Raw genomic sequence first — 23,235 nt, 5'->3', positions numbered from 1 at the left:
CATGAGAAGAGTGAGGCTCAGAGGAGTGCAGCACGAAGTCAGGGTCACACAGCTCAAGCGGTGGAGATTCGGACTGTGTCCCCTGTCAGCCACACCTCGCTGCTGCTCCTGGGTCCCACTTTCCAACCCTGGCATGTTGGGGTCCTGGTGACGTTTTGTGGGCAGGCTGGGGCGGGAGCGGCCAGGCTTCTGGCCTGTCGCTCCTACCACAGAGAAGCACACAGCCACTGCAGCTAGGTGTCCCAGGTTCAAGCCTCAGCTTCCCCAATTTTATTTATATATTTATTTATTTATTTATTTATTTTTGAGACAAGGTCTCACTCTGTCACGCAGGCTAGAGTGCAGTGGCACGATCACGGCTCACTGCAGCCTCAACTTTCCAGGCTTAGGTGATCCTCCCACCTCAGCCTCTCAAGTAGCTGGGATTACAGGTGCACGCCACCACACCTGGCTAATTTTTTGTATTTTTGTAGAGACGGGACTTTGCTACATTGGCCAGGCTGGTCTCAAACTCCTGGCCTCAAGCGATCCGCCCCCATTGGCCTCCCAAAGTGCCTGGATGACAGGCATCCGTCACCATGCCTGGCCAACTTTCCCGATGTTAGTGGCGTGACCCTGGGCAGGTGACTGGCCCTCACTCAGCCTCAGCCTCTGTGTCCTCATCTGAGAGATGGGACAGTAACCATGTGGACCCCTGAGGCTCTGTGAGATGAAAAATGATATGGGTCAGTGCTCAGCAAACAGAATTTCAGGGTTGAAGGTGTGGCCAGCGTCTCCCTGTGGCTCTGCAGGGCCCCATGAAAAAGAGAGCACCATCATGCCCACCCCCAAGGCTCCTGGGGTGGCCGCACATCCCCAGCCCTCGGCCCACCCTCTCCCTATTGCTTCTCTGCCCTCCTGGCCAGGACAAGCTGAGCAGCCAGAGCTTTGGGACTGACCTGCCGCTGGTGGACCACCAAGTGGAGGAGCATAACATCTTCCACAATGAGGTCAAGGCCATCGGGCCCCACCTGGCCAAGGACGGGGACAAGGTGGGGTGTGTGCTGGTGTGGTGGGGACCCAGGGATGGAGGGGGCCGCGCCTGTGTCCTGGCCCTGACCCATGCCCTCTGCTCTGTCCTCAGGAGCAGAACAGCGAACTCCGGGCCAAGTACCAGAAACTGCTGGTGAGGAGCTCCCTGGGGGAAAGGCCTCATGGGGAGAGGAGAGGAGGGGAAGCTTGGAGTTGGGGGGATAAGGATGTATTCTTTTAAAAATGACATAGGCAGCCGGGCATGGTGGCTCACGCCTAGCACTTTGGGAGGCAGAGGCAGGAGGATCACTTGAGCCCAGGAGTTTGAGACCAACCTGGGCAACATAGTGAGACTCCAGCTCTACAAAAAATTTAAAAATTAGCTGGGCTTGGTAGCATGCCTGTGGTCCCAGCTACTTGGGAGGCTGAAGTGGGAGGATCACTTGAGCCCAGGAGGTGGAGGCTGCAATGAGCTGAGATCGTGCCACTCCACTCCAGCCTGGGAAACAGAGCAAAACCCTGCCTAAAAAAAAAAAAAAAAAGAAAAAGAAAAAAAAGAAAGGCGTGCAGTAAACATTTCAATCAGGAGAGGGGTTGAGGTGGGAAGAGATGTGCCCCAGCCTTTTCCTGAGCGGCTGCCAGGTCTGTCCTGGTTGTTCAGGAAAAACCCTAACAGACCCCAGGAGTACAGCCTGTCCTGCTTATTTCTTTATTATCTGCTGTGTGCCAAGTATGATGCCACTTGCTTTCTATACAAAAGCTTTCCATTTTCCTTCCCAAACCTTTAAAGAATGCATTCTTTTAAAAATTGCATGAGTGTTATGCAAATGCTTCCTTGTTGCCAGTGTTTCAGACATCTCAGAGAATACAGAGGCAGCATTGTGTCGCTGTAAGGAGCCATGCTGCCTCTGCTCCTTAGTGTTAGTGGTGACACCTTGAGCGGGTTACTTAGCCTCTGGGAGCCTCAGTTTCGTCATCTGAGAAATGGAGTTCCTACGTGTTCCTGTCTCATAGGGTCGCTTTGAGGATGAAATGAGTCAATGTTGCAGAAGTTCGTCGCGCAGTGCTGGCTCGTGGAGGGCCCCATGTACCCAAATGCAAACATCCCTCCTTTCCCTTGCAGCCCCGCTTCTCAGACGTACAGTGGTGCTTTCCTTTCAGCCCTCTATAAGACGATCATGATACAGATAAAAGTAGAAGCTATAGTCACTGATATTTGTTGAGCACCAACTATATGCCAGTCTCTGTGCGCAGTGAGGTCAGGACTGTCATCTTCCCCATTTACAGATGGGCAAACTAAGCCTTCACAAAAATGTCAGTTCCGTAAGGGTTTTGTGTGTTTCGTTCACTGCTGTATCCCCAGTGCCTGGAGCCATGTCCAGCATGTAGTAGATGCTCAGTAAACATTTACTGAATGAATGAATGAATGAGTGAGTTTCAGGGGTTCAGGTGACTTGTCTAAGGGCGCCTGTGCTGGACGTGGCTAAGCTGGGCTTGTCCTCAGGCCAGCCATAGCTGGGCCCTGCAGGAGGTAGGGAAGGAAGCGAGCAGTGGCAGTGGGCTGAGGACGCAGCCCTGTCCTTGCCCCGGCCCCTTCAGGCAGCATCACAGGCCCGGCAGCAGCACCTGAGTTCGCTGCAGGACTACATGCAGCGCTGCACCAATGAGCTGTACTGGCTGGACCAGCAGGCCAAGGGCCGCATGCAGTACGACTGGAGTGACCGCAACCTCGACTACCCCAGCCGCCGGCGCCAGTATGAGGTGGGTGCTGGGGGCCTGGGGCGTCAGGGAGGAGGCAGCCCTGAAAGGAGCACGGGACCGCCAGGCTGGGCACTGAGGCCCCTCCACTGCCCCTCACTGCAGAATTTCATCAACCGGAACCTGGAGGCCAAAGAGGAGAGAATCAACAAACTGCACAGCGAAGGCGACCAGCTGCTGGTGGCCGAGCACCCCGGGAGGAACTCCATTGAGGTTCGTGCACCCTGAGACCAGACACCTCCCCCAGGGTGGCTTCTGGTCGGCCTCTGCCTGTGGGCCGCCTGGAGCTCGGGCAGACCCCGGAGCTGGGGGTCCTGCAAGCTGAATCTTGTGTCTGTCTGTCTCTATCTTGCTGTGTCTGACTCTGCCTCCTCCATTTATCCTGATCCATTGACACTTCTGCCCTCAGCCCCTGGACTTCTGAAGCCCCTGTGGGGTCTGTATTAGTTTCCTAGAGTTGCTGCAACAAGTTAAAACAAACTTAGTGGCTTTAAACAACAGAAATTCATTCTCTCAGAGGTCTGTGGGCTGTAAGTCTGAAATCAAGGTATCTTAGGGCCTCATTCCCTCTGGAAGCTCCAGGACATGTGCCTTCCTTGCTCTTCCGGCTTCTGGGGGTTGCCAGCAGCCCTTGGCTTGTGGCTGCATCATTCCAGTCCCTTCCTCTGTCTTCACATGGCCTTCTCTCCCCATGTCTCTCTGTGTTCTCTCTTCTTATAAGGATGTCAGTCAGTGGATTTAGGGCTCACCCTAATTTCAGGATCCTTAGCTAATGACATCTGCAAAGATCTTATTCCCAAATAAGGTCACATTCTTCCCAACCCCCACAATCCCACCAACCCCGCCTGAGATGGAGTTTCGCTGTTGTTGCCCAGGCTGGAGTGCAATGGTGTAATCTTGGCTCACTGCAACCTCCACCTCCTGGGTTCAAGCAATTCTCCTGCCTCAGCCTCCCAAGTAGCTGGGACTACAGGCGCACACCACCACACCCAGCTAATTTTTGTATTTTTAGTAGAGACAGGGCCTCATCATGTGGGCCAGGCTAGTCTCAAACTCCTGACCTCAGGTGATCCACCCGCCTCGGCCCTCCAAAGTGCTGCGATTACAGGCGTGAGCCACCATGCCTGGCCAGGGTCATGGATTTGGTGGGACACTGTTCGGTCCATGAAAGTACCTTTGTACAGATTTGCTGAAGGCACCACAGCCCCCACTTGCCCCTTGTGCACCGCACAGCCTGGGCATCCATATGTGGCATCCCTGTTTGGCTCCTTGACGTGACCCCTCTCTCCTCCTCCCACTCCTGAGCAGAAGCTGGCTACCCCTGTGGTAGCCACACCCACACAGATGCCAGAAGCCTCCCTCCCCCGCCATGCCCCAGCCCAATATCCCAGCAGTCCCTCCCTTGGTGTCTGCGGTACCTGCCCAGTGGTGACCAGCCCCTTCTTTTCCTGGCAGGCGCACATGGAGGCTGTGCACGCAGACTGGAAGGAGTACCTGAACCTGCTCATCTGCGAGGAGAGCCACCTCAAGTACATGGAGGACTACCACCAGGTACTTACCTCTCCTGGGAGTGCCCCCAGCACCGAGGGTGCTACTCTCTGAGAGCGCTCAGTGCCTACCTGGCTCATGTGTGGCCTCGTGCTGCTTGGTCCAGGAGCCTTGTGGGGCAGCCATCCCAGGCCCCCAGCACCCATGCTTCTGATGGCATGTGCAGACATGTCCCAAGTTTGCCGGCCCCTGTCCATCTTCCCTGAGGACCAGGGCCAGAGTCTGATTCCCCAGGTCACATGGGGCCCAGGGTGAGTGTGTGGGATTTTAATTTTGTTAAAATGTATAATATACATGCAGATACATAAAACAAAATTTGCCTTTTTTTTTTTTTTTTTTTTTTTTTTTTTGAGAGAGTCTTGCCCTGTCACCCAGGCTGGAGTGCAGTGGTGCCATCTCAGCTCACTGCAACCTCTGCCTCCTGGGTTCAAGTGATTCTCCTGCCTCAGCCTCCTGAACAGCAGCTGGGATTACAAGTGCCCACCACCACACCCAGCTAATTTTTGTATTTTCAGTAAAGACGGGGTTTCGCCATGTTGGTCAGGCTGGTCTCGAACTCCTGACCTCAGGTGATCCTCCCACCTCGGCCTCCTAAAGTGCTGGGATTACAGGCGTGAGCCACCGCACCAGGCCAGTTTGCATTTTTAAGTGTACAATTCAGTGGCATTCATTGCATTCACAATGTTGTGCAACCATCACCACCATCTACTTGCAAAACTTTCCATCACCCCAAACAGAAACCCTATACCCTGGCCGGGCACGGTAGCTCATGCCTGTAATTCCAGCACTTTGGGAAGCCGAGGTGAGTGGATCACCTGAGATCAGGAGTTCAAGACCAGCCTGGACAACATGATGAAACCCCATCTCTACTAAAATACAGAAGTTAGCCAGGCGTGGTGGCCCATATCTGTAGTCCCAGATGGGAGGCTGAGGCAGGAGAACTGCTTGAACCCAGGAGGCAGAGGTTGCAGTGAGCTGAGATCGCGCCATTGCACTCCAGCCTGGGCGACAGAGTGAGACTCCGCCTCAAAAAAAAAAAAAACCAAACAACCCTGTACTCATTAGGCAGTAAGTTTTCCATTCCCGCTCCCCCAGCCCCAGGTCACCTCTAGTCTTCTTGCTGTCTCTATGGACTTGCCTGTTCCAGATGTTTCACATCTAGAACGAATATGAAGAATCAGTGGGATCATGTAATCTCTGCCCTTTTGTGTCTGGCTTCTCTCACTGAGCATCATGTTTTCCGGGTTCATCCGTGTTGTAGCATTTTCAGTGCTTCACCCCTTTTTATGGCTGAATCATATCCTATTGTATGGCTAGACCACTGTGTTTATCCACTCATCTGTGGCTGGACACTTGTCTGTTTCCAGAGGAATGAGAGTTCTTAAGAAGCTGTGGGTAATTCTTAGGATTGAGGCGTCTGGGGAAAGCTGGATGTGGGCGACGCTGTGTCACTCCTCATTCACTGTCTGAGCCGCACGGTGGGGGCTTCAGGTCCTGTTCATGGCTGCAGCCCATGTGCTCAGCCCAGGGGATAGCTGACAGTGACCCAAGAGTTGATAGACTGAAGAATGGGCAAGAGAATTTTCGAGAACAAAAAGGGGAGGCTATTATCAAAACCTAGAAAGAAGCTATAGTATTAAGTCTGGGTGTTCCTAGTACAGAGAGAGGAACTGAATCAAAGACACCTCAAGACTTACTGATATATCCAAGAAAACATGTCACAGAGGTGGCATCTCGTGGATGGGTGGGAAGGGACCTGGCTTCTCCCAGTGAGGCCCCTAAGGAGCCAGCTCAGGGAGGGTGGGGCTGTCTCCACGCAGAGGAGCCTCAGGCTCAGCACAGGGTCCCATGCTGGACTCCAGGTGAACCGGAGGCCCAGCTCCGCCTGAGGGATGAGCTTGAAGCCTCGGACAGAAGCCCAGGTGCTTCTAGTGGTTTCCTGGCTGTAACAGAGCCACCTTTTCCCCTAGTTTCACAAAGACGTGAAGGACGCTAAGGAGCTGCTGCGCAAGGTGGACTCGGACCTGAACCAGAAGTATGGCCCTGACTTCAAGGACCAGTACCAGATTGAGCTGCTGCTGCGGGAGCTGGATGTGAGCGATGGCCCAGGACCCCTGCTGGCCCGGGGGTCGGGGGACCCTCTATACCATGCCTGCCCTCAGCCCTGTACAGGCCCCTCCACAGTACCCCACCTGCTGAACCCAGCCCCTGCTCGGCGTCCTCCCACCAGGGGGAAGGCTGTTGGTCTCACCCGGGCCCCTGACCCCGTTCTCTCCAGGACCAGGAGAAGGTGCTGGACAAGTATGAGGACGTGGTGCGGGGGCTGCAGAAGCGAGGCCAGCAGGTGGTGCCCCTCAAGTACCGCCGGGAGACTCCGCTCAAGCCCATCCCCGTGGAGGCACTCTGTGACTTTGAGGGGGAGCAGGTGCGCGGGGCCAGCTCCTCTGTTCACATCACTACAAGATCTTTGGGGTAACATGGTTGGATCTGGGGCCTCAGGCGCCGTTCTCAGGAGCCTGTGCCTGTCTCCGTGGTTGGTGTCACTCTGCCAACCCTTCCCCTCGTGCAGGCCAACTGGCACCCCTACGCCGCCCCGACCTCGGCTGCCCTCGCCTTGTGTTCCACCAGCTTAGCAACCCCAGTCCCTCCTCAGAAGTCCCAGGCCAGGTTCTCATTGGCCCACTGTGAGTCACGTGTCCATCCTACACCAATCACTGTGGCCAGGGAACGCCAGGGTCCACCCTATACCAATGACTGTGGCTGGGGAATGCCAGTCATTGGCCAGGTTCAAGTTACGTGTCCATCTGGAGCTTGGGAATGGAGGAGAGACCACAGGGACTGGGAATTGGGAGGGAAGGTTCCCCAAACGGAAATGGAGGTGGGTTGCTGGGCTGGCAGCCTCAACATATGTGCTTCTCCTGCATGCCCCTCCCCACTCTACGGGGAGGGTCCAAGGGATGAGCCGGGGCTCCCCAGGTCCAGGAGTCCGGGGTGAGATGGCAACCGGGCTCCCAGGCACTCACGCCCTCCCGGGATCCTGACTGTGCGGCCTGCCCCCGCCAGGGCCTGATCTCGCGGGGCTACAGCTACACCCTGCAGAAGAACAACGGGGAGAGCTGGGAGCTCATGGACAGCGCTGGGAACAAGCTGATTGCTCCGGCCGTCTGTTTTGTGATCCCCCCCACAGACCCTGAGGCCCTGGCTCTGGCTGACAGGTACAAGGGCAAAGGCGAGAGCCTGCATGGACCAGTCCCACCCCCAGGGCCTCTCAGGCCCCATTCATAGCCCTGGGGATTTGGACTCAGCCTGTGGGGAGCGGGGGGGTCACTGACACTCTCCATCTGCACCCCCTTGGAGGTTCATGCAGGAGAGGGGCAGATCGTGGGACAGCTGACTTGCTGAACATGAATGTCCAGCTCTGGGCTTCGTCCTGGCCCCCTGACGAGTTTCTAAGCAGTTTCTAAGGGCCCCTGGCTCCCGCACACACTGCTCCCTGTACCTGCAGACCCTAGCACTTCGGCTGGGGGACTCAGCTGGGATAAGGGCTGCCTCCTCTTTGCTCCCAGGCACCTTCTTCCACTGCACGCACCGCTTTTTATTAAGTGACTAGCGTATGCATCAGTCTCGTTGGGCCTGGGCTCCTTGAATTTCCTCTCTCCAGGGCCTAGTTCAGTACCTGGTACAAAGTAGGTGCCCAGGAACTCCTTGCTGAATGAGTGGATGATTCAAGGAATGCCTTCATTTATTAAGTATTTATTGAGCACCTACTGTGTATGCTCCCTCAGAGGTAACATCTTGGTGGAGATTATTGGACAGACAATTTTAGGTAGTAAGACTTCCTACGAAAGAGGAGGAGGGAAGGAGGGAGAAGAGTTCTGAGCCCAGGAGCACGGAAAGGCCAGTGCCACAGTGAGCACTTGCTGTCTGCATCTATGGAGCTGTCAGGCTCCTCTGGGGTGTCTGCCCAGCCAGAGTCTGCAGTCCCGCCTCTGTGGGTGCAGGGGGTGGTGGGCTGCCCAGGTTCCCAGCTCATTTCTATCCTCACAGCCTGGGCAGCCAGTACCGGAGCGTGCGGCAGAAGGCAGCTGGGAGCAAACGCACGCTGCAGCAGCGGTATGAGGTGCTGAAGACTGAGAATCCCAGAGGTGGGTGCCACGGCCACTTGCCTGAGGCCCTGGGGATACCGGGGAGGAGGGGCTGGACCAGGGTCTGTGCTGTGGATGAGATGGCAGGGGGCTGGCTGCCTAGGTCCATCCCTGGGCCTCACACCCCTGGCCCGTTGTGACACCTGCCTGTGTCCTCCCTCCCTCCACAGATGCCTCTGACCTACAGGGGCGGCAGCTGCTGGCTGGCTTGGACAAGGTGGCCAGCGACCTGGCCCGGCAGGAGAAGGCCATCACAGGGATCCTGCGGCCACCACTGGAGCAAGGCCGGGCTGTGCAGGACAGTGCCGAGCGGGCCAAGGACCTCAAGGTACCTGCGGGTCAGGAGCACAGGTGGGGCTGGGGGAGCCCTGCACTGGCCCCCAGGGGCCCCTATTTGAGGTCTTTTCCCCATGGAGTCTTGGGACATTCACTGCAGGTGTCTGACAGGGACAGCCTGCTGCATGTAACCGGGTCCCGAGTCATGGAGGTGGCAGGGCTGCTGTCATTACTTCCCCAGGAGAAAGCTGGCAAGACTTGCATTGTTCCTGCACAGCTTGTCGATCTGACACCTGGCATGGCACATGGGCTGTGGAATTCCCCAGGACTGGGTCACCGGCTGGCTTGACCGCAAACACGTTAGCGTTTATATTTATAAACTCCAGGCCTCAGTGTCTTCAGTAGGATGGGTTGGCCCTGCTCGCAGGGCAGTGGCAAGGACAGGGTGAGCTGATGCCAGGGGGGACGTGGTGGGGCCACCACCCCCCACCTCCTTTCCTATACAAAGTCTCCCACATCCTCAAGGCAGCCCTCTGAGGCAGTGAGTAGCACTCCAATTTTACAGAAGAGGATCTGGGATTGGAGAAGTGCCATAGCCTCTGATGGAGCCTCACAGTGAGGGCCGAGTCGGGGCGAGAGGATGCCAGTCTCGGGTGTAGCCTGACCCCACAAGTCCCTTCCTAAGCTGCTGGGAGTCGTCACGCCCCCACCCGTGACTGGGTGGAGTCGTAGTACTCACCTCCCAGGGTTGCCGCAAAGATTAAACAGAAGCGTCCGCGTGCAGTGCTGAGAACAGCACAGGCCCAGCAGCTGCCTGGGTGCTTCTGGTGTCACTAGTCCAGTCCACCTCAGCGGTTCCCTGTGATGCTCGTGAAAAATGCAGCCCTCAGGCTGGGGTCCCGATGCCAGGTCAGAGCCCCAGAGTGTGCCAGGCCTCTCCAGCTGCTTCCACTGTGCCTGATGTGGGAATCTGTGCCCACCCTGGGTACATCCTCAGGGGAAGGGGCTGCCTGGCTGTGTCCAAAACTGAGGGGCCCTGGTCCCCACAGAACATCACCAACGAGCTACTGCGGATTGAACCTGAGAAGACACGGAGCACAGCTGAGGGCGAAGCCTTCATCCAGGCCCTCCCAGGCAGTGGCACCACACCCCTGCTGAGGACCCGGGTGGAGGACACCAACCGGAAATACAAGCATCTCGTGCAGCTGCTGGACTTGGCCCAGGAGAAGTGGGTGGCAGACAGGCAGCATGGAGGTTGGGGTGGGGGTCAGGGGGCCAGGTGGGCATCCCCTGACGCCTGACTGGTGTCCTCAGGGTTGATGTGGCCAACCGCCTGGAGAAGAGCCTGCAGCAGGGCTGGGAGTTGCTGGCCACACATGAGAACCATCTGAATCAGGATGACACAGTGCCTGAGAGCAGCCGTGTCCTGGACAGCAAGGGGCAGGAGCTGGCGGTGAGTCTAGGGCCCAAGTCCTGGGAGTCCTTCTCTGAGCAGGTGAGGGCATCAGGCACATCCACCCGCCCCGTCTGGACAGACGAGGACACCAGCATCCAGTCTCCCCGGGTTTGGAATGCCCAAATTGGGAACTACAAATGGAGGCCCGCAGTACAAATCCGAGCTATTCACAGGATCTGTATGACTTACGGGATTTCGGGTGCCAGCATTTTAAGATCAAGTATCTGCAATAGCAAGTGTAGCGGCACATGCCTGTAACACCAGCCATTCAGGAGGCTGGGGCGGGATTGCTTGAGCCCTGGAGTTTAAGTCCAGCCGTCCGGACAATGTTGCAAGACCCTATCTCTTTAAAAAAAAACAAACAAACAAAAAAAAACACATAAAGCACATAACAATCCATGTTCCCAGTATCTCTTGCTGAGCAGAGCTGGCATCCTGGGCTGCAGCCCAGAGGGCAAGTCAGTGGGCAGAGGAGCAGCTGCCTCCTCGGCCTGCTTACCTCGCAGTTGCCACGGGCCCCCTTCCCACATTGCCTGAGCATAGGAAACATTCAAGTCTGTGACCTGAGGCCCCTTATTCACACTCCCATCTCACGACTTGCTTTTGCCACAGCCTCATGACTAGTGGCAGGCTGTTCTAGTGCAGGGCACGAGCTGCCTGCTGCGGGGTTTTTAGAAGTTAGTTTTTCGGAGCTTTGTTCATTGTAATAAAACAAGATGGCAGAAGTGACCCAGGTTTGGGATGTACAGATCAAGGCTCCGGTCCTTCCTACTTGTGGCCTTGCCCACCCTCCTACAGCCAGTGGCCCAGGGGCTTTGGGGGGGTTGTCACCTGGCTCTGGGAGCTCTGGGAGCTCTGGGGTTGTCACCTGGCCGTAGCACCGCCGTCTCCTCCTCTGCCCCACCAGGCCATGGCCTCTGAGTTACAGGCCCAGAAGTCCCTCCTGGGTGAGGTGGAGCAGAACTTGCAGGCGGCCAAGCAGTGCTCGAGCACACTGGCCAGCCGCTTCCAGGAGCACTGCCCAGACCTGGAGCGCCAGGAGGCCGAGGTGCACAAGCTGGGCCAGCGTTTCAACAACCTGCGCCAGCAGGTGGAGCGCAGGTGAGGGTGCTGTAGGTGGTGGCCATTTTTGTTTTCTGAGAATGCGATCTAATTCCCTCTAAGCAATGCTTTAGCCACGTCCCACAGATCTTGCTGTTTTTTCTTTTTGGTGAGTTCGTCAGATTTTCTGACGGCCCTGTGGTCTCTCCTTTGAGTCATGCTTACCTGGGTCCTGTAATCCACAATGGGCATCTCTGCAAGTCAATGTATATGGACCCACCTGGTTCTCCACAATGCAACCTGACGTTCCCTAATTACCACCCACCCTTTGTGGGAGACACCTGGGGTATTTCTAGTTGTTACATTTGGTTGTTTCCCGCTTTTTTTAAAAAAATGAGGGCTCCGTGAGGCATCTGCTTGCTGTGGCTGAGGCCTGAACGCTTTGCCTTGACAGGGCGCAGAGCCTACAGAGTGCCAAGGCGGCCTACGAGGACTTCCGCCGCGGCCATGACCACGTGCTGCAGTTCCTAGCCAGCATCCCCAGTTACGAGCCCCAGGAGACAGACAGCCTCAGCCAGATGGAGACCAAGCTGAAGAACCAGAAGGTGAGACGGCCGCTTCTGCAGCCCCAGGCACACACTGGCAAGGGAGGGTCAGAGGTCAGCAAGCCCCTTTCTGGGGAGCCAAGCCTTCAGGAGGTGGAGCAGGGCAGAGGCCTGCCACAGCTATGTCCTCCCTGGGCCTCAGCTCAAGCTCCTAACACTCAACCCTCTGAGAACAAGAACCGAGTGTGTCGCTCACTTCTCCCAGCTCAGTGCCCCGCACAGGGCCTGGTGCAGAATGGATGCTTGGCGTGGGTTGGCTATGTGAGTGAACAGCTACAGAATGAGGAGCCGCCTTTGTGGGGAAAACCCCATTTTCAAAGCTGGGACTCCTGCCTCCCCCATGCCCGACGCAGTGCCTTGGGGTGAGGGAGGAACACGGGAAGCCAATGACTGAGATGCAAATCCCAGGTCCACCCCATCAGCCACATCCCCACCTCGGAAGCTTTACTTTCCTCACTCATAAGCTGGAGGTCACGATGCTTACCTCCTGGCATCGTTTGAAGATTAAATGAGATAATCTAAGTCAGAGAGCAGAACAGTGTCTGGTGGTCCAAATCATCAGTAAACATTTGTTTCCTAGCAGAGATAATGATCTTGGCCCTTCTTCACAGAGCCTTAGAACTGCCTTTTGTGGCTGGGCACGGTGGCTCACGCCTGTAATCCCAGCATTTTGGGAGGCTGAGGTAGGCAGATCACAAGTTCAGGAGTTCAAGACCAGCCTGGCCAACATAGTGAAAACCCAACCTCTACTAAAAATACAAAAAAAAATTAGCCGGGTATGGTGGCAGGAGCCTGTAGTCCCAGCTACTTGGGCTGAGGCAGGAGAATTGCTTGAACCCAGGAGGCTAAGGTTGCAGTGAGCTGAGATCGCGCCACTGTACTCCAGCCTGGACAATGCAGTGAGACTGTCTCAAAAAAAAAAAAAAAAAAAAAAAAGAACTGCCTTTTGCAATGAATAAAAACGTATACAAGGGAGCCATTCATCATACTTTGTGCTACAGAAGAATAAATTCAGATTCTGAGATTTCCAGCTACTGCATCCATGGTTGCTTTTTAAAATTTTTTTCCAGTTAGTTTTGATTTTTAAACTCTGTCTTACAGAACCTGCTAGATGAGATAGCAAGTAGGGAGCAGGAAGTACAGAAGATCTGTGCCAATTCCCAGCAGTACCAGCAAGCTGTAAAGGTGAGCCGGGAAACTTCTGCCCAAAGCACAAACAGCAGGGGCCTTGTTCTACCGTCCCCTGGTCAGAGAAGCAGCAAGCACCGGCCCTGGCACATGGGGGTAGAGCTGGCCATCCGAGGCACTGCCGGCTGCTGTGCAAACTGGCACAGGCTTTTGGGAAAACAGCATGGTACTAGACATGGAATGCTGTAAAAGGGTTTTATACTCTGAAGCAGTAAACTCTTTGGGGTAATTTATCCTTAAGGAAAAAATACAAAAAAAAAAAAATGCAGGATAAACAAAATTGTTGCAACAGCACTATTTACAATAGCAAAACTAGTACGCTGGAAAGGACCGGTGTCCAGTGGAAGGGGAAAGCTGCGTGAATCAGCACACATCCACCTGATGGATTATAAAGTCAGCAAGCTGGTAAACATGAGAAGAGGTGGTGGCAAGGAGAGACAGGGTTATGGTACAATGTTAAAAGCAGCAGCAGAATGTGAAAATCTCTAGGCATGTAGGAAGGCTGGGAGGGGAATTCGGGGGGTCCTTCTTCTTGTCTCATATGTTACTGAGTGATGGCACTATGTACTGCTGAGGTATCAGTAATTCCCAAAACCTCCTGGCAATCACTACAGGGTGCAGCTGTGAGGAAGACCCATGCAGATTACAAAACCAGCACATGGCACAGGGCAGGTCTGGGTCAGCTGGAAGGCGTACAGGAACATGTCCGTCTCTTCTCAGCTGTTTTAATCTCCCCTCTGCCATGTCTCTCTCTCATGCAGGACTATGAGTTAGAAGCAGAAAAACTAAGGTCTCTTCTCGACTTGGAGAATGGAAGGAGCAGCCACGTGAGCAAGAGAGCCAGGCTCCAATCTCCTGCTGCCAAAGTGAAGGAAGAGGTGAGTTCTGTGGGCCGGGCGGCCTCGGGACTGAGGTGGAGGCCAAGCTGCCCTGCTCCCCAGGGAGCACGGTATCACGTGCTGGCCGCAGAGATGCATACACAACAGGGAAGCCGCTGAGAGCCCTCCTGCGTGCAAACAGGTTTGGTAAGAGAAGATGAGGAACTTGTTCTAGGGCAGTGACATCAATATGCCTAGAAAGACAGCAAGGCCGGGCGCAGTGGCTCATGCCTGTAATCCTAGCACTTTGGGAGGCCGAGGTGGGAGAACTGCTTGAGCCCAGGAGTTCGAGAACAGCCTGGGCAACAAAGCAGGACCTCACATCTACAAAAAAATTAGCCAGGCCTGGTGGTGCAAACCTGTAGTCCCAGCTACTTGGGAGGCTGCAGTGAGCTGCAATCACACCACGGCACTTCAGTCTGAGTGAAAGAGATTCTGTCTTTTAAGAAATAAAAATTTTTGAAAACACAGTTGAACAGAAGTGTCAGGGTCAGAACCATGGATCTGGGACGTTCCTGTTTTGCTCACCTCAGTAAGTACAGTGGAGGGCTGATATTAGTCTCCTGTACACACAAGAGAGAACACTGGTGCTCTAAGAGGCAGAAAGACTTGCTCAAAGTCAGTGTGGCCAAGACCCTCGCCTGGATCTTCTGCCTCGAGATCCAGTTTTCTCTCCACCGGTGAGGCTACAGTCTAACTCCAGGCAGGAGTGGGCAAGAGCTATGCCTCTACCCCCAAATTCCACACTTCTCAAGAACCACGTCCACGCTGTCTAGCTCTCTGTTGCTTACCCTGTTGACACCTGTTTGTTGACCGCTCTCCTAAATCCTCTTCTCTGCAGGAAGCAGCACTTGCCGCCAAGTTCACTGAAGTTTATGCCATCAACAGACAGAGGCTGCAGAATCTGGAGTTTGCTCTGAATCTCCTGAGACAGGTAACTGATCTTAGTAAGAAATTCTACTTCAAGCTATTCTAACAGGTGACAAACACAGACTCTGTCTTAGAGAAATGGTCTGTGAATTGATGGAAGTGTCCCCTTGCTAACGTTTCTGGGCAGGGCCAGTGCAAAGACTGGCCCAAGCCAATGCTTATAGTGACATGAGAACTTATTCAACTCAATAAACATCTGCTGAAAGTGAATGCTATTTTCAGCTGGGCATGGTGGCTCACGCTTGTAATCCCAGCACTTTGGGAGGCCGAGGCAGGCGGATCACCTGAGGTCAGGAGTTCGAGACCAGCCTGGCCAACATGGTAAAACTCTGTCTCTACTAAAAATACAAAAATTAGCTGGGCGTCGTGGCGCATGCTTGTAATCCCAGCTACTCAGGAGACTGAGGCAGGAGAATTGCTTGAACCCAGGAGGTGGAGGCTGCAGGGAGCTGAGAATGCGCCACTGCACTCCAGCCTGGGCAACAGAGCGAGACTCTGTCTCAAAAAAAGAGAAAGAAACAAAAGAAAGTGAATGTTATTTTCTGAAGTCCGTGATGTTGATGACAGCATTGTTTTTTAATAGCAAGACACTGGAAGCAGTTCACTCTTCATCAGCAATGGGCTAAATTGCGCTCTGTCCAGAGAGTGGAAACTATGCTGCTGGTAAATCTTGAAGCAGCACTCTTTGTGCTAAGCTGGAATGAGCTCTGTAAGTGCAGTCAGCAGCAGGGCACACAGCAAAAATACCATTTGTGCAGGAAAGATAAACACATGGTGCATACTACAGACAGACATGCTTGTGTGAGCACAGATAGCATCTCCAAGGCTGACAGACAAGCCCTAGGAAGGGGACCAGAGGTGGGAGACCGTGGTTTCATTTTAAACTCTTCCACAGCTCAAAAATGTTTTACCTGATTTAAAAAAACCCCAAACTAGTTGTTTGATCATTTTTGAAAGTAACCCTAGAACTCTACAACTAACATGAACTGGCGCTGAGGGAGTCCCTTGGGGACCACAGGACAGCCACTCTGACCAGGTGGGGACAGGCCCCATATGTGCTGCCAGAGCCTGGCTTTAACCTTGTCTTGTCTTCTCCGTCACAGCAGCCGGAAGTAGAAGTGACCCATGAGACCCTGCAAAGGAACAGGCCGGACTCTGGAGTGGAGGAGGTGTGGAAGATCAGGAAGGAACTGGATGAGGAGACTGAGCGGAGGCAGCAGCTGGAGAACGAGGTCAAGAGCACCCAGGAAGAAATCCAGACCTTGAGGAATCAGGGGCCTCAGGAATCAGTGGTGAGGAAGGAGGTGCTCAAGAAGGTGCCGGATCCGGTGCTGGAGGAGAGCTTCCAGCAGCTGCAGCGGACGCTGGCAGAGGAGCAGCACAAGAACCAGCTGCTGCAGGAGGAGCTGGACGCACTGCAGCTGCAGCTGCATGCCCTGGAGCAGGAGACCAGGGACGGAGGGCAGGAGTACGTGGTCAAGGAGGTCCTGCGCATTGAGCCTGACAGGGCCCAGGCAGATGAGGTCTTGCAGCTGCGGGAGGAGCTGGAGGCACTGAGGCGGCAGAAGGGCGCCCGGGAGGCAGAGGTGCTCCTCCTGCAGCAGCGTGTGGCCGCCCTGGCTAAGGAGAAGAGCCGGGCGCAGGAGAAGGTCACCGAGAAAGAGGTGGTGAAACTGCAGAATGATCCCCAGCTGGAGGCAGAGTACCAGCAGCTACAGGAGGATCACCAGCGCCAGGGCCAGCTCACGGAGAAACAGGAGGAGGAGCTGAGCTTCCTCCAGGACAAGCTCAAGAGGCTAGAGAAGGAGCGGGCCATGGCCGAGGGCAAGATCACCGTCAAGGAGGTGCTCAAGGTGGAGAAGGACGCGGCCACCGAGAGGGAGGTCAGCGATCTCACCCGCCAATACGAGGACGAGGCTGCCAAGGCTCGCGCTAGCCAGAGGGAGAAGACAGAGCTGCTCCGAAAGATACGGGCCTTGGAGGAGGAGAATGCCAAAGTGGTGGTGCAAGAGAAGGTGCGGGAGATCGTGCGGCCAGACCCCAAGGCGGAGAGTGAAGTGGCGAACCTCCGCCTGGAGCTTGTGGAGCAGGAGCGAAAGTACCGGGGTGCTGAGGAGCAGCTCCAGAGCTACCAGAGTGAGCTGGAGGCCCTCAGGAGGCGAGGCCCCCAGGTGGAAGTCAAAGAGGTGACTAAGGAAGTCATTAAGTACAAGACTGACCCCGAGATGGAGAAGGAGCTTCAGCGGCTCAGGGAGGAGATCGTGGACAAGACCAGACTGATTGAAAGGTGTGATTTAGAGATCTACCAGCTGAAAAAGGAAATCCAGGCCCTGAAAGACACCAAACCCCAGGTCCAGACCAAAGAGGTGGTCCAGGAGATCCTCCAATTCCAAGAAGACCCTCAAACCAAGGAGGAGGTGGCGTCTCTGAGGGCAAAGCTCTCAGAGGAGCAGAAGAAGCAAGTGGATCTGGAGAGAGAGCGAGCTTCCCAGGAAGAGCAGATCGCCCGGAAAGAGGAGGAGCTCTCGCGGGTGAAGGAAAGGGTGGTGCAGCAGGAGGTAGTCAGGTATGAGGAGGAGCCAGGCCTGCGGGCCGAGGTGAGCGCCTTTGCCGAGAGCATCGACATGGAGCTGCGGCAGATTGACAAGCTGCGGGCAGAGCTGCGGCGGCTGCAGCGCCGGCGCACTGAGCTTGAGCGGCAGCTGGAGGAGCTGGAGCGCGAGCGGCAGGCCCGCAGGGAGGCCGAGCGCGAGGTGCAGCGGTTGCAGCAGCGGCTGGCAGCGCTGGAACAGGAAGAAGCTGAGGCCCATCAGAAGGTAACCCATAAGCAGAAGGTGGTGCTGCAGCAGGACCCGCAACAGGCGCGAGAGCATGCCCTGCTCCGACTCCAGCTGGAAGAAGAGCAGCACCGGCGGCAGCTCCTGGAGGGTGAGCTCGAGACCCTCCGGAGGAAACTGGCTGCACTGGAGAAGGCAGAGGTCAAGGAGAAGGTGGTGCTCTCCGAGAGTGTCCAGGTGGAGAAGGGCGACACCGAGCAAGAGATCCAGAGGCTCAAGAGCAGCCTGGAGGAGGAGAGCCACAGCAAGCGCGAGCTGGACGTTGAGGTGAGCCGGCTGGAAGCCAGGCTTTCGGAGCTGGAATTCCATAACTCCAAGTCATCCAAGGAACTAGACTTTCTAAGGGAAGAGAACCACAAATTACAGCTGGAGAGGCAAAACCTGCAGCTGGAGACCCGAAGGCTCCAATCGGAAATTGACATGGCAGTGACGGAAACACGAGACCTGCGGAACATGACTGTGGCGGACTCTGGGACCAGCCATGACTCCAGACTGTGGTCCCTGGAGAGGGAACTGGATGACCTCAAGAGGCTCTCCAAGGACAAAGACCTCGAGATCGATGAGCTGCAGAAGCGCCTGGGATCCGTGGCCGTCAAGCGGGAGCAGCGGGAGAACCACCTGCGGCGCTCCATCGTAGTCATCCACCCTGACACAGGCCGCGAGCTGTCCCCGGAGGAAGCCCACCGTGCCGGGCTCATCGACTGGAACATGTTCGTGAAACTCAGAAGCCAGGAGTGCGACTGGGAGGAGATCTCAGTGAAGGGTCCCAATGGGGAGTCCTCAGTGATACACGACAGGAAGTCTGGCAAGAAGTTCTCCATTGAAGAGGCCCTGCAGAGTGGCAGGCTGACCCCTGCTCAGTATGACCGCTATGTCAACAAGGATATGTCCATCCAGGAGCTGGCGGTCTTGGTATCTGGGCAGAAGTAGGCACAGCTCTTGCAACTCTTCATAACGGCAGACGCTGGCCCTCTCCTACGACGCAGTGACCTCCTTGGTGTCGTCTTCTCCCTAGCCCTGGTGCAGGCCAAGCATTTTATACATACTCTCGCTGCCAGGCTGCTCAGAGTCCAGCCCACATATGGGACAGGCACTGGCTGAAGACAGGCAACTCTCATCCCAACCATCATTCAACCTGAGTGACCCACTTCATCCTCCAATGATTGGACAACTGCTATGCCTTTTCCTCCCTTTTCCTATACACTCCTAGCAACAAACTCCTCGTGATAACTGCACACAATCTGAAAACCACTGAAGGACAAGCCAACCACAGCAGCCAAGCCCACTCCATGCAGCATGGGTACTGGTGGCACACCAGACAGTGACACTCTGCCCCACAAAGGCCTGGGCCTGTGGGGGCTGCTGCCTGGCATGACATCTCTCCAGATTTCTGGCTTAAAACTAACTTTCCATCAGAGAAGCGTCCTCAGTAGTTACTCTGCTCATGAGACAGATCTGGGCTCCAAGCTAGGAAAGGCGAACAGAAACCACAAGTGTCCAGCCCTCGGTGCTGGAGTGGACATTAATTGTCAACCAGACTGTCCCAGCACCTATAGAGAATGTTTCACAGTTCTGGCATTTAAATCCTTTGATAGTTGATTGTGCTGCTGTTAGCCTTAGTTTCAGTGCTTTACAAGTCTCGCTTATTATCTCATTGGTATTTAGGTATACACAACAGTTGATTATTCACCACGCGAATTTCTGGGTCTCTGTATCTCATGTAGAACATAAGAAAACGGGAACTAATAGGGAAGTTTATTTACAGCGTGAAAATAAACCTGGTGGCTGGAGTCTGCTTTTACGGTCCACGTTTCTTCTTTTGCATGCAAGGTTTATTTCCCCCACTCCCTCTCGGCTTTCAGCCAAAATGGATATTGCATCTATAACAGCTCCTACAGGAAGAACTACTTCCACATGGTAGAAAGAAAAGAGTGAGAAAAAATGTTTTGGAAACCTTGAAACAATTTATTGAATTGCTTTATACAAGATTAACAATCTCCACACCACCCCTAACACCAACATAGTCGCTGCACAAAAGCCACAGCCCCTCTCACACCTAAGAAACGGCCACGCCCGGTAAGTGCTCAGAGACTTTCGCTGCGCCAAGGAAACCCCTGCAGCTCCCAGACCCCGAGGCCGCTCTGCCCCACCCTCTGCTGCGGCCTCACCTGTAGATCTGCCTTGCCATGGCTGTTCAGTCATTCGCTCTTTCATTACCACAAATAAAGCATAAACAAGGAAAAGAAATCTCAAACTCCCCATCAAAGAAACGTTTCCCTGAGGCAAGAGGCATCACTAGATTCCTAAAAATGAGGGTATTCTGCTCCAGCTGCACGCGCAATGGTACATGGGGAGGAGGGAGCACCAAAGGGAAAGGAAGGAGGGGCTGGGACCCGGGTGTTTATGGGCAGAGAAGCCTGGAGAGTCCCTGCTCAGCCTCCACTGCCGGCCTCTGCTTGGCTTTGAGCTCAGCAATACAAATCTCTTCTTTGGCTCTTTTGCTACTACCTAAGACTACTCTGTAAACAAACTGGAAATCCAAGTTGCAAAAAATATATATAACAAAGGGATAAGGAATCCACTTAGCCCAATGTGAAACACAGATTGGTTCTTATGTAAAAAAGGAGTCAGAGCAGAGGCCGGGCCAAAGGGCGGACAGAGGTCTTGCTCCTTGGGAAACCAGGAAGGCCAGCAAACCTCTAAATGAAGGATGAGTTACTGGGCGCTGTACCCTGGGAGTCAGGAGCCAAGAGCGGTCCGTTTTCCCACAGGTGTATGTGCTGAGGACACCGTATACTCTCAACGTGCCTCAGATCACTTAGCTGGAGCAGTCAGTTCAGACTCACCTTGTGGCACAGACCTCACAAGACAGGCAAGTGCCCTCAAATCCTTGTGAAACAGCCACTGGTTGAGTGGTGACTTAGGAGCTCTGCAGTAACTGTCCCAGTCTCTCTGATCCACTCTCCAAGCTCTTCCGCACATCACCCTTAAGTCGACACATAACCCCACTGCCTGGAGAGCCCCAGGACTTCAAGGCCTATTTCTACCTGGCAGACACTTCACAGAGGCCTGCTTCTGCCGCACTGCCTAAGAATGATTCCTAAGAAGACAAACTGGAATGTCTATCTGTGACTTGGGACCCCTGGTATCCTTGACCCTCAGAGAGATGAAGGGCTTTGGGCTCTGCAGTACAACTCCACAAACTCTGGAAAAACAAAATGGGAGCCCTGGCTATACTGGGACTTGGAATTTGGGGGCCCAGACAACCTTCTAGTCAGGACGGCACAGATAATGATGTGCAAGTGTAAAAAACTCAAAACTGGCTTTGTCTTCAATACAGACATATCTTTAAAAAGGTCTTCATCTCAGATCCATTCAGAGGGCTGAATGGACATGTGTTGTCGAATTCTGCTCCACCATAAAGGCACTGGAATTATGTCTTCCTATAATATGATGTGTGAAGAACAGTCCCCTTCTATCCAATGCATTTAATGGTAATGACGAAAACTGAGCCCAAAATAGGTGTCTGTAAAAATCCTATCACAATTGTTGAATCTACAAAGGTCTTTTTTCTCTGAAAGAGCTTCATTGTCATGTTCCGAGAAGAAACTGGCCCCCACAGAGAGCACACCCTAGGTGTTCTTAGTATTTTGCAGGGACAATGCAGGTCTCCCAGCTGTGGCTCTGGCCTGGGTTTTGTCCTCTTGAGCACACAGCCTGGGGATGGGGCGGCACTGTGACCATCCAGGGAGCTTACTGCAGCCAGGAGCCCCTGAGCAGTGGGATGCTCTGAGGTACTCTGACCAAATGCCAGGGGGTCAGGCAGATTCACCTGCAGGTGTGCCAACTGCTCTGCCACCAGAGCCTGTAAACACTGTGCCTCCCACCACAGCCCAGCGCACGCCCCAGCCTAGAGCTGCCCCTCTAACAACCGTCTAGCGACAGAGCTGCAAGGCCCAGAGCACGGGGTAGTCTGCACCTCCTGAGCGGCAAGGGCCCGGCTCCCTCCGTGGGAGGCACATCAGAAGTGCCGAGAAGCGCTCCACTGAGAACTCACGCTCCTCCAGAAGAACACCAAGCAGCAGAAAGGGCGCAGTGAGTGTACATCCTGGGAGACCTGCACGTTCTGATTCCACCCAGACCCAAGTGGCAAGCCTTGCCTCTGAAGCGGTCACAATTTCCGTGGTACAGCAGGCCCTTTCCCGTGAAGCTGAGAAGCACCTGGAAAAGAGTAAGAAAAATTAGAACGCAAGTTTTTCATGCTCTCTGATTTCCTTAAGGCAGTAGTAACCAAACTTCAAGGGAAACACCTAAATAGCAAAAGTCCCCAAATGCTGAGTGTTCCAGAGCTCAAACAAGCCATGAGACACCAGCCAGCAGTTATTCGTGTACACTGCTCCTGGCCACAGCCTGCAAGCACACTAGCATTGTGAAGGTCGGTGGTCACTCAGCACAGTGTTTCCAGAACAGCAACTCTGCTATGCAACTTGGGCTACGTCATCTCTGGCTACAATTGCCATCTTGAGGCGAGGCCTGATGATCACACAGAACTCAAGGCAGCAACGATCACTCATTCTCTTACCATCAAAAGACCCTCAGGTCCTGTAAAGACAAATTCAAAGGCACTAGCATTCTCAGTCCACAGAAGAAAGGAAAGCAACGCAGACACGTCACGCAGCTGAAATGCGCAAATAGCTTCTTACTCGCATCTCGTGTCCTCCTATAAGCTGAAGTCCATCTAAGGAAGTGAGAGAAGCTCACTTGGATAACCCTGTTTTGGTATAGTTGCTTTTCTGATTGATTTTCTTTTTCCTCGAACTTTTAAACTGATTAAAAAAAAATTTTTTTAGAGATGAGGTCTCACTATGTTGCCCAGGCTGGAGTACAGCAGCTATTCACAAGCATGATCACAGCACACTATACCCTCTGATTCCTGGGTTCAAGCAATCCTCCTACCTCTCAATGCCACCACATCCAGCCTCTGAGAGCCTTAAACAGCTTTAAAAACTGACTCATAATAATGACACATATTTTATGGGGTACATAGTGATGTTTCGACATCTAAAATGTGTAGTGTCAGCTTAGGGTTATTAGCATATCCATCATCTCAAACATTTTTCATCTCCTTTTGTTGGCGACGTTCAATATCCTCCTCCTAATTGAAACTACATACTACTGTTAACTACAGTCACCCTACAGTGGTACAGAACACTAGCACTTACTTTTCCTATTCTGATAGCCTTTTTATACCCAGAGGAAAAATGAAAATATACCAGAAAACAATATTTTGAGACAGGGTCTCACTCTTGCCCACACCGGAATGCAGTAGCATGACCACAGCTCGCTGCAGCCTCGACCTCCTCGGCTCAAGTGATCCTCCTGCCTCAGCTTCCTGAAGAGCTGGGACTACAGGCACATGCCACCACACCTGGCTAATTTTTTTCTTTTAATGTAGAGATAGGGTCTTGCCATGTTGCCCAGGCTGGTCTTGAACTCCTGGACACAGGCAATCCTCCTGCCTCAGCCTCCCAAAGTGCTGGGATTACAGGTGAAAGCCACCGC

The 23,235-nt window shown here is 54.0% G+C and overlaps 2 protein-coding genes across 4 annotated transcripts in view; one reads left to right on the top strand and one right to left on the bottom strand.

The window, feature by feature from the left end:
* The window catches only part of PPL (periplakin), a 55,636-nt gene extending 34,471 nt beyond the window's left edge, over window positions 1-21,165 (top strand). The window contains exons 5-22 of the mRNA XM_024233896.3: window positions 906-1,031; window positions 1,124-1,165; window positions 2,611-2,772; window positions 2,875-2,982; window positions 4,225-4,320; window positions 6,288-6,410; window positions 6,596-6,742; window positions 7,381-7,532; window positions 8,365-8,462; window positions 8,633-8,790; window positions 9,788-9,966; window positions 10,053-10,191; window positions 11,102-11,295; window positions 11,690-11,840; window positions 12,942-13,025; window positions 13,790-13,906; window positions 14,748-14,840; window positions 15,940-21,165. Coding sequence (XP_024089664.1) covers window positions 906-1,031; window positions 1,124-1,165; window positions 2,611-2,772; window positions 2,875-2,982; window positions 4,225-4,320; window positions 6,288-6,410; window positions 6,596-6,742; window positions 7,381-7,532; window positions 8,365-8,462; window positions 8,633-8,790; window positions 9,788-9,966; window positions 10,053-10,191; window positions 11,102-11,295; window positions 11,690-11,840; window positions 12,942-13,025; window positions 13,790-13,906; window positions 14,748-14,840; window positions 15,940-18,603 — 4,833 coding nt within the window. The 3' untranslated portion in view covers window positions 18,604-21,165. The remainder of the gene's footprint in view (window positions 1-905; window positions 1,032-1,123; window positions 1,166-2,610; window positions 2,773-2,874; window positions 2,983-4,224; window positions 4,321-6,287; window positions 6,411-6,595; window positions 6,743-7,380; window positions 7,533-8,364; window positions 8,463-8,632; window positions 8,791-9,787; window positions 9,967-10,052; window positions 10,192-11,101; window positions 11,296-11,689; window positions 11,841-12,941; window positions 13,026-13,789; window positions 13,907-14,747; window positions 14,841-15,939) is intronic.
* Window positions 19,618-23,235, bottom strand: part of UBN1 (ubinuclein 1) — a 34,341-nt gene continuing 30,723 nt past the window's right edge. For all 3 annotated transcript variants that reach the window (XM_024233899.3, XM_024233900.3, XM_024233901.3), the window contains one exon: window positions 19,618-21,894. In XM_024233899.3, coding sequence (XP_024089667.1) covers window positions 21,845-21,894 — 50 coding nt within the window. In that variant the 3' untranslated portion in view covers window positions 19,618-21,844. The remainder of the gene's footprint in view (window positions 21,895-23,235) is intronic.

Source organism: Pongo abelii, chromosome 18 (assembly GCF_028885655.2).
Source record: "Pongo abelii isolate AG06213 chromosome 18, NHGRI_mPonAbe1-v2.0_pri, whole genome shotgun sequence".
Classification (NCBI taxonomy): domain Eukaryota; kingdom Metazoa; phylum Chordata; class Mammalia; order Primates; family Hominidae; genus Pongo; species Pongo abelii.
Note: the sequence above shows the minus strand (reverse complement) of the source record. Positions and strands in the feature narration are given on the sequence as shown.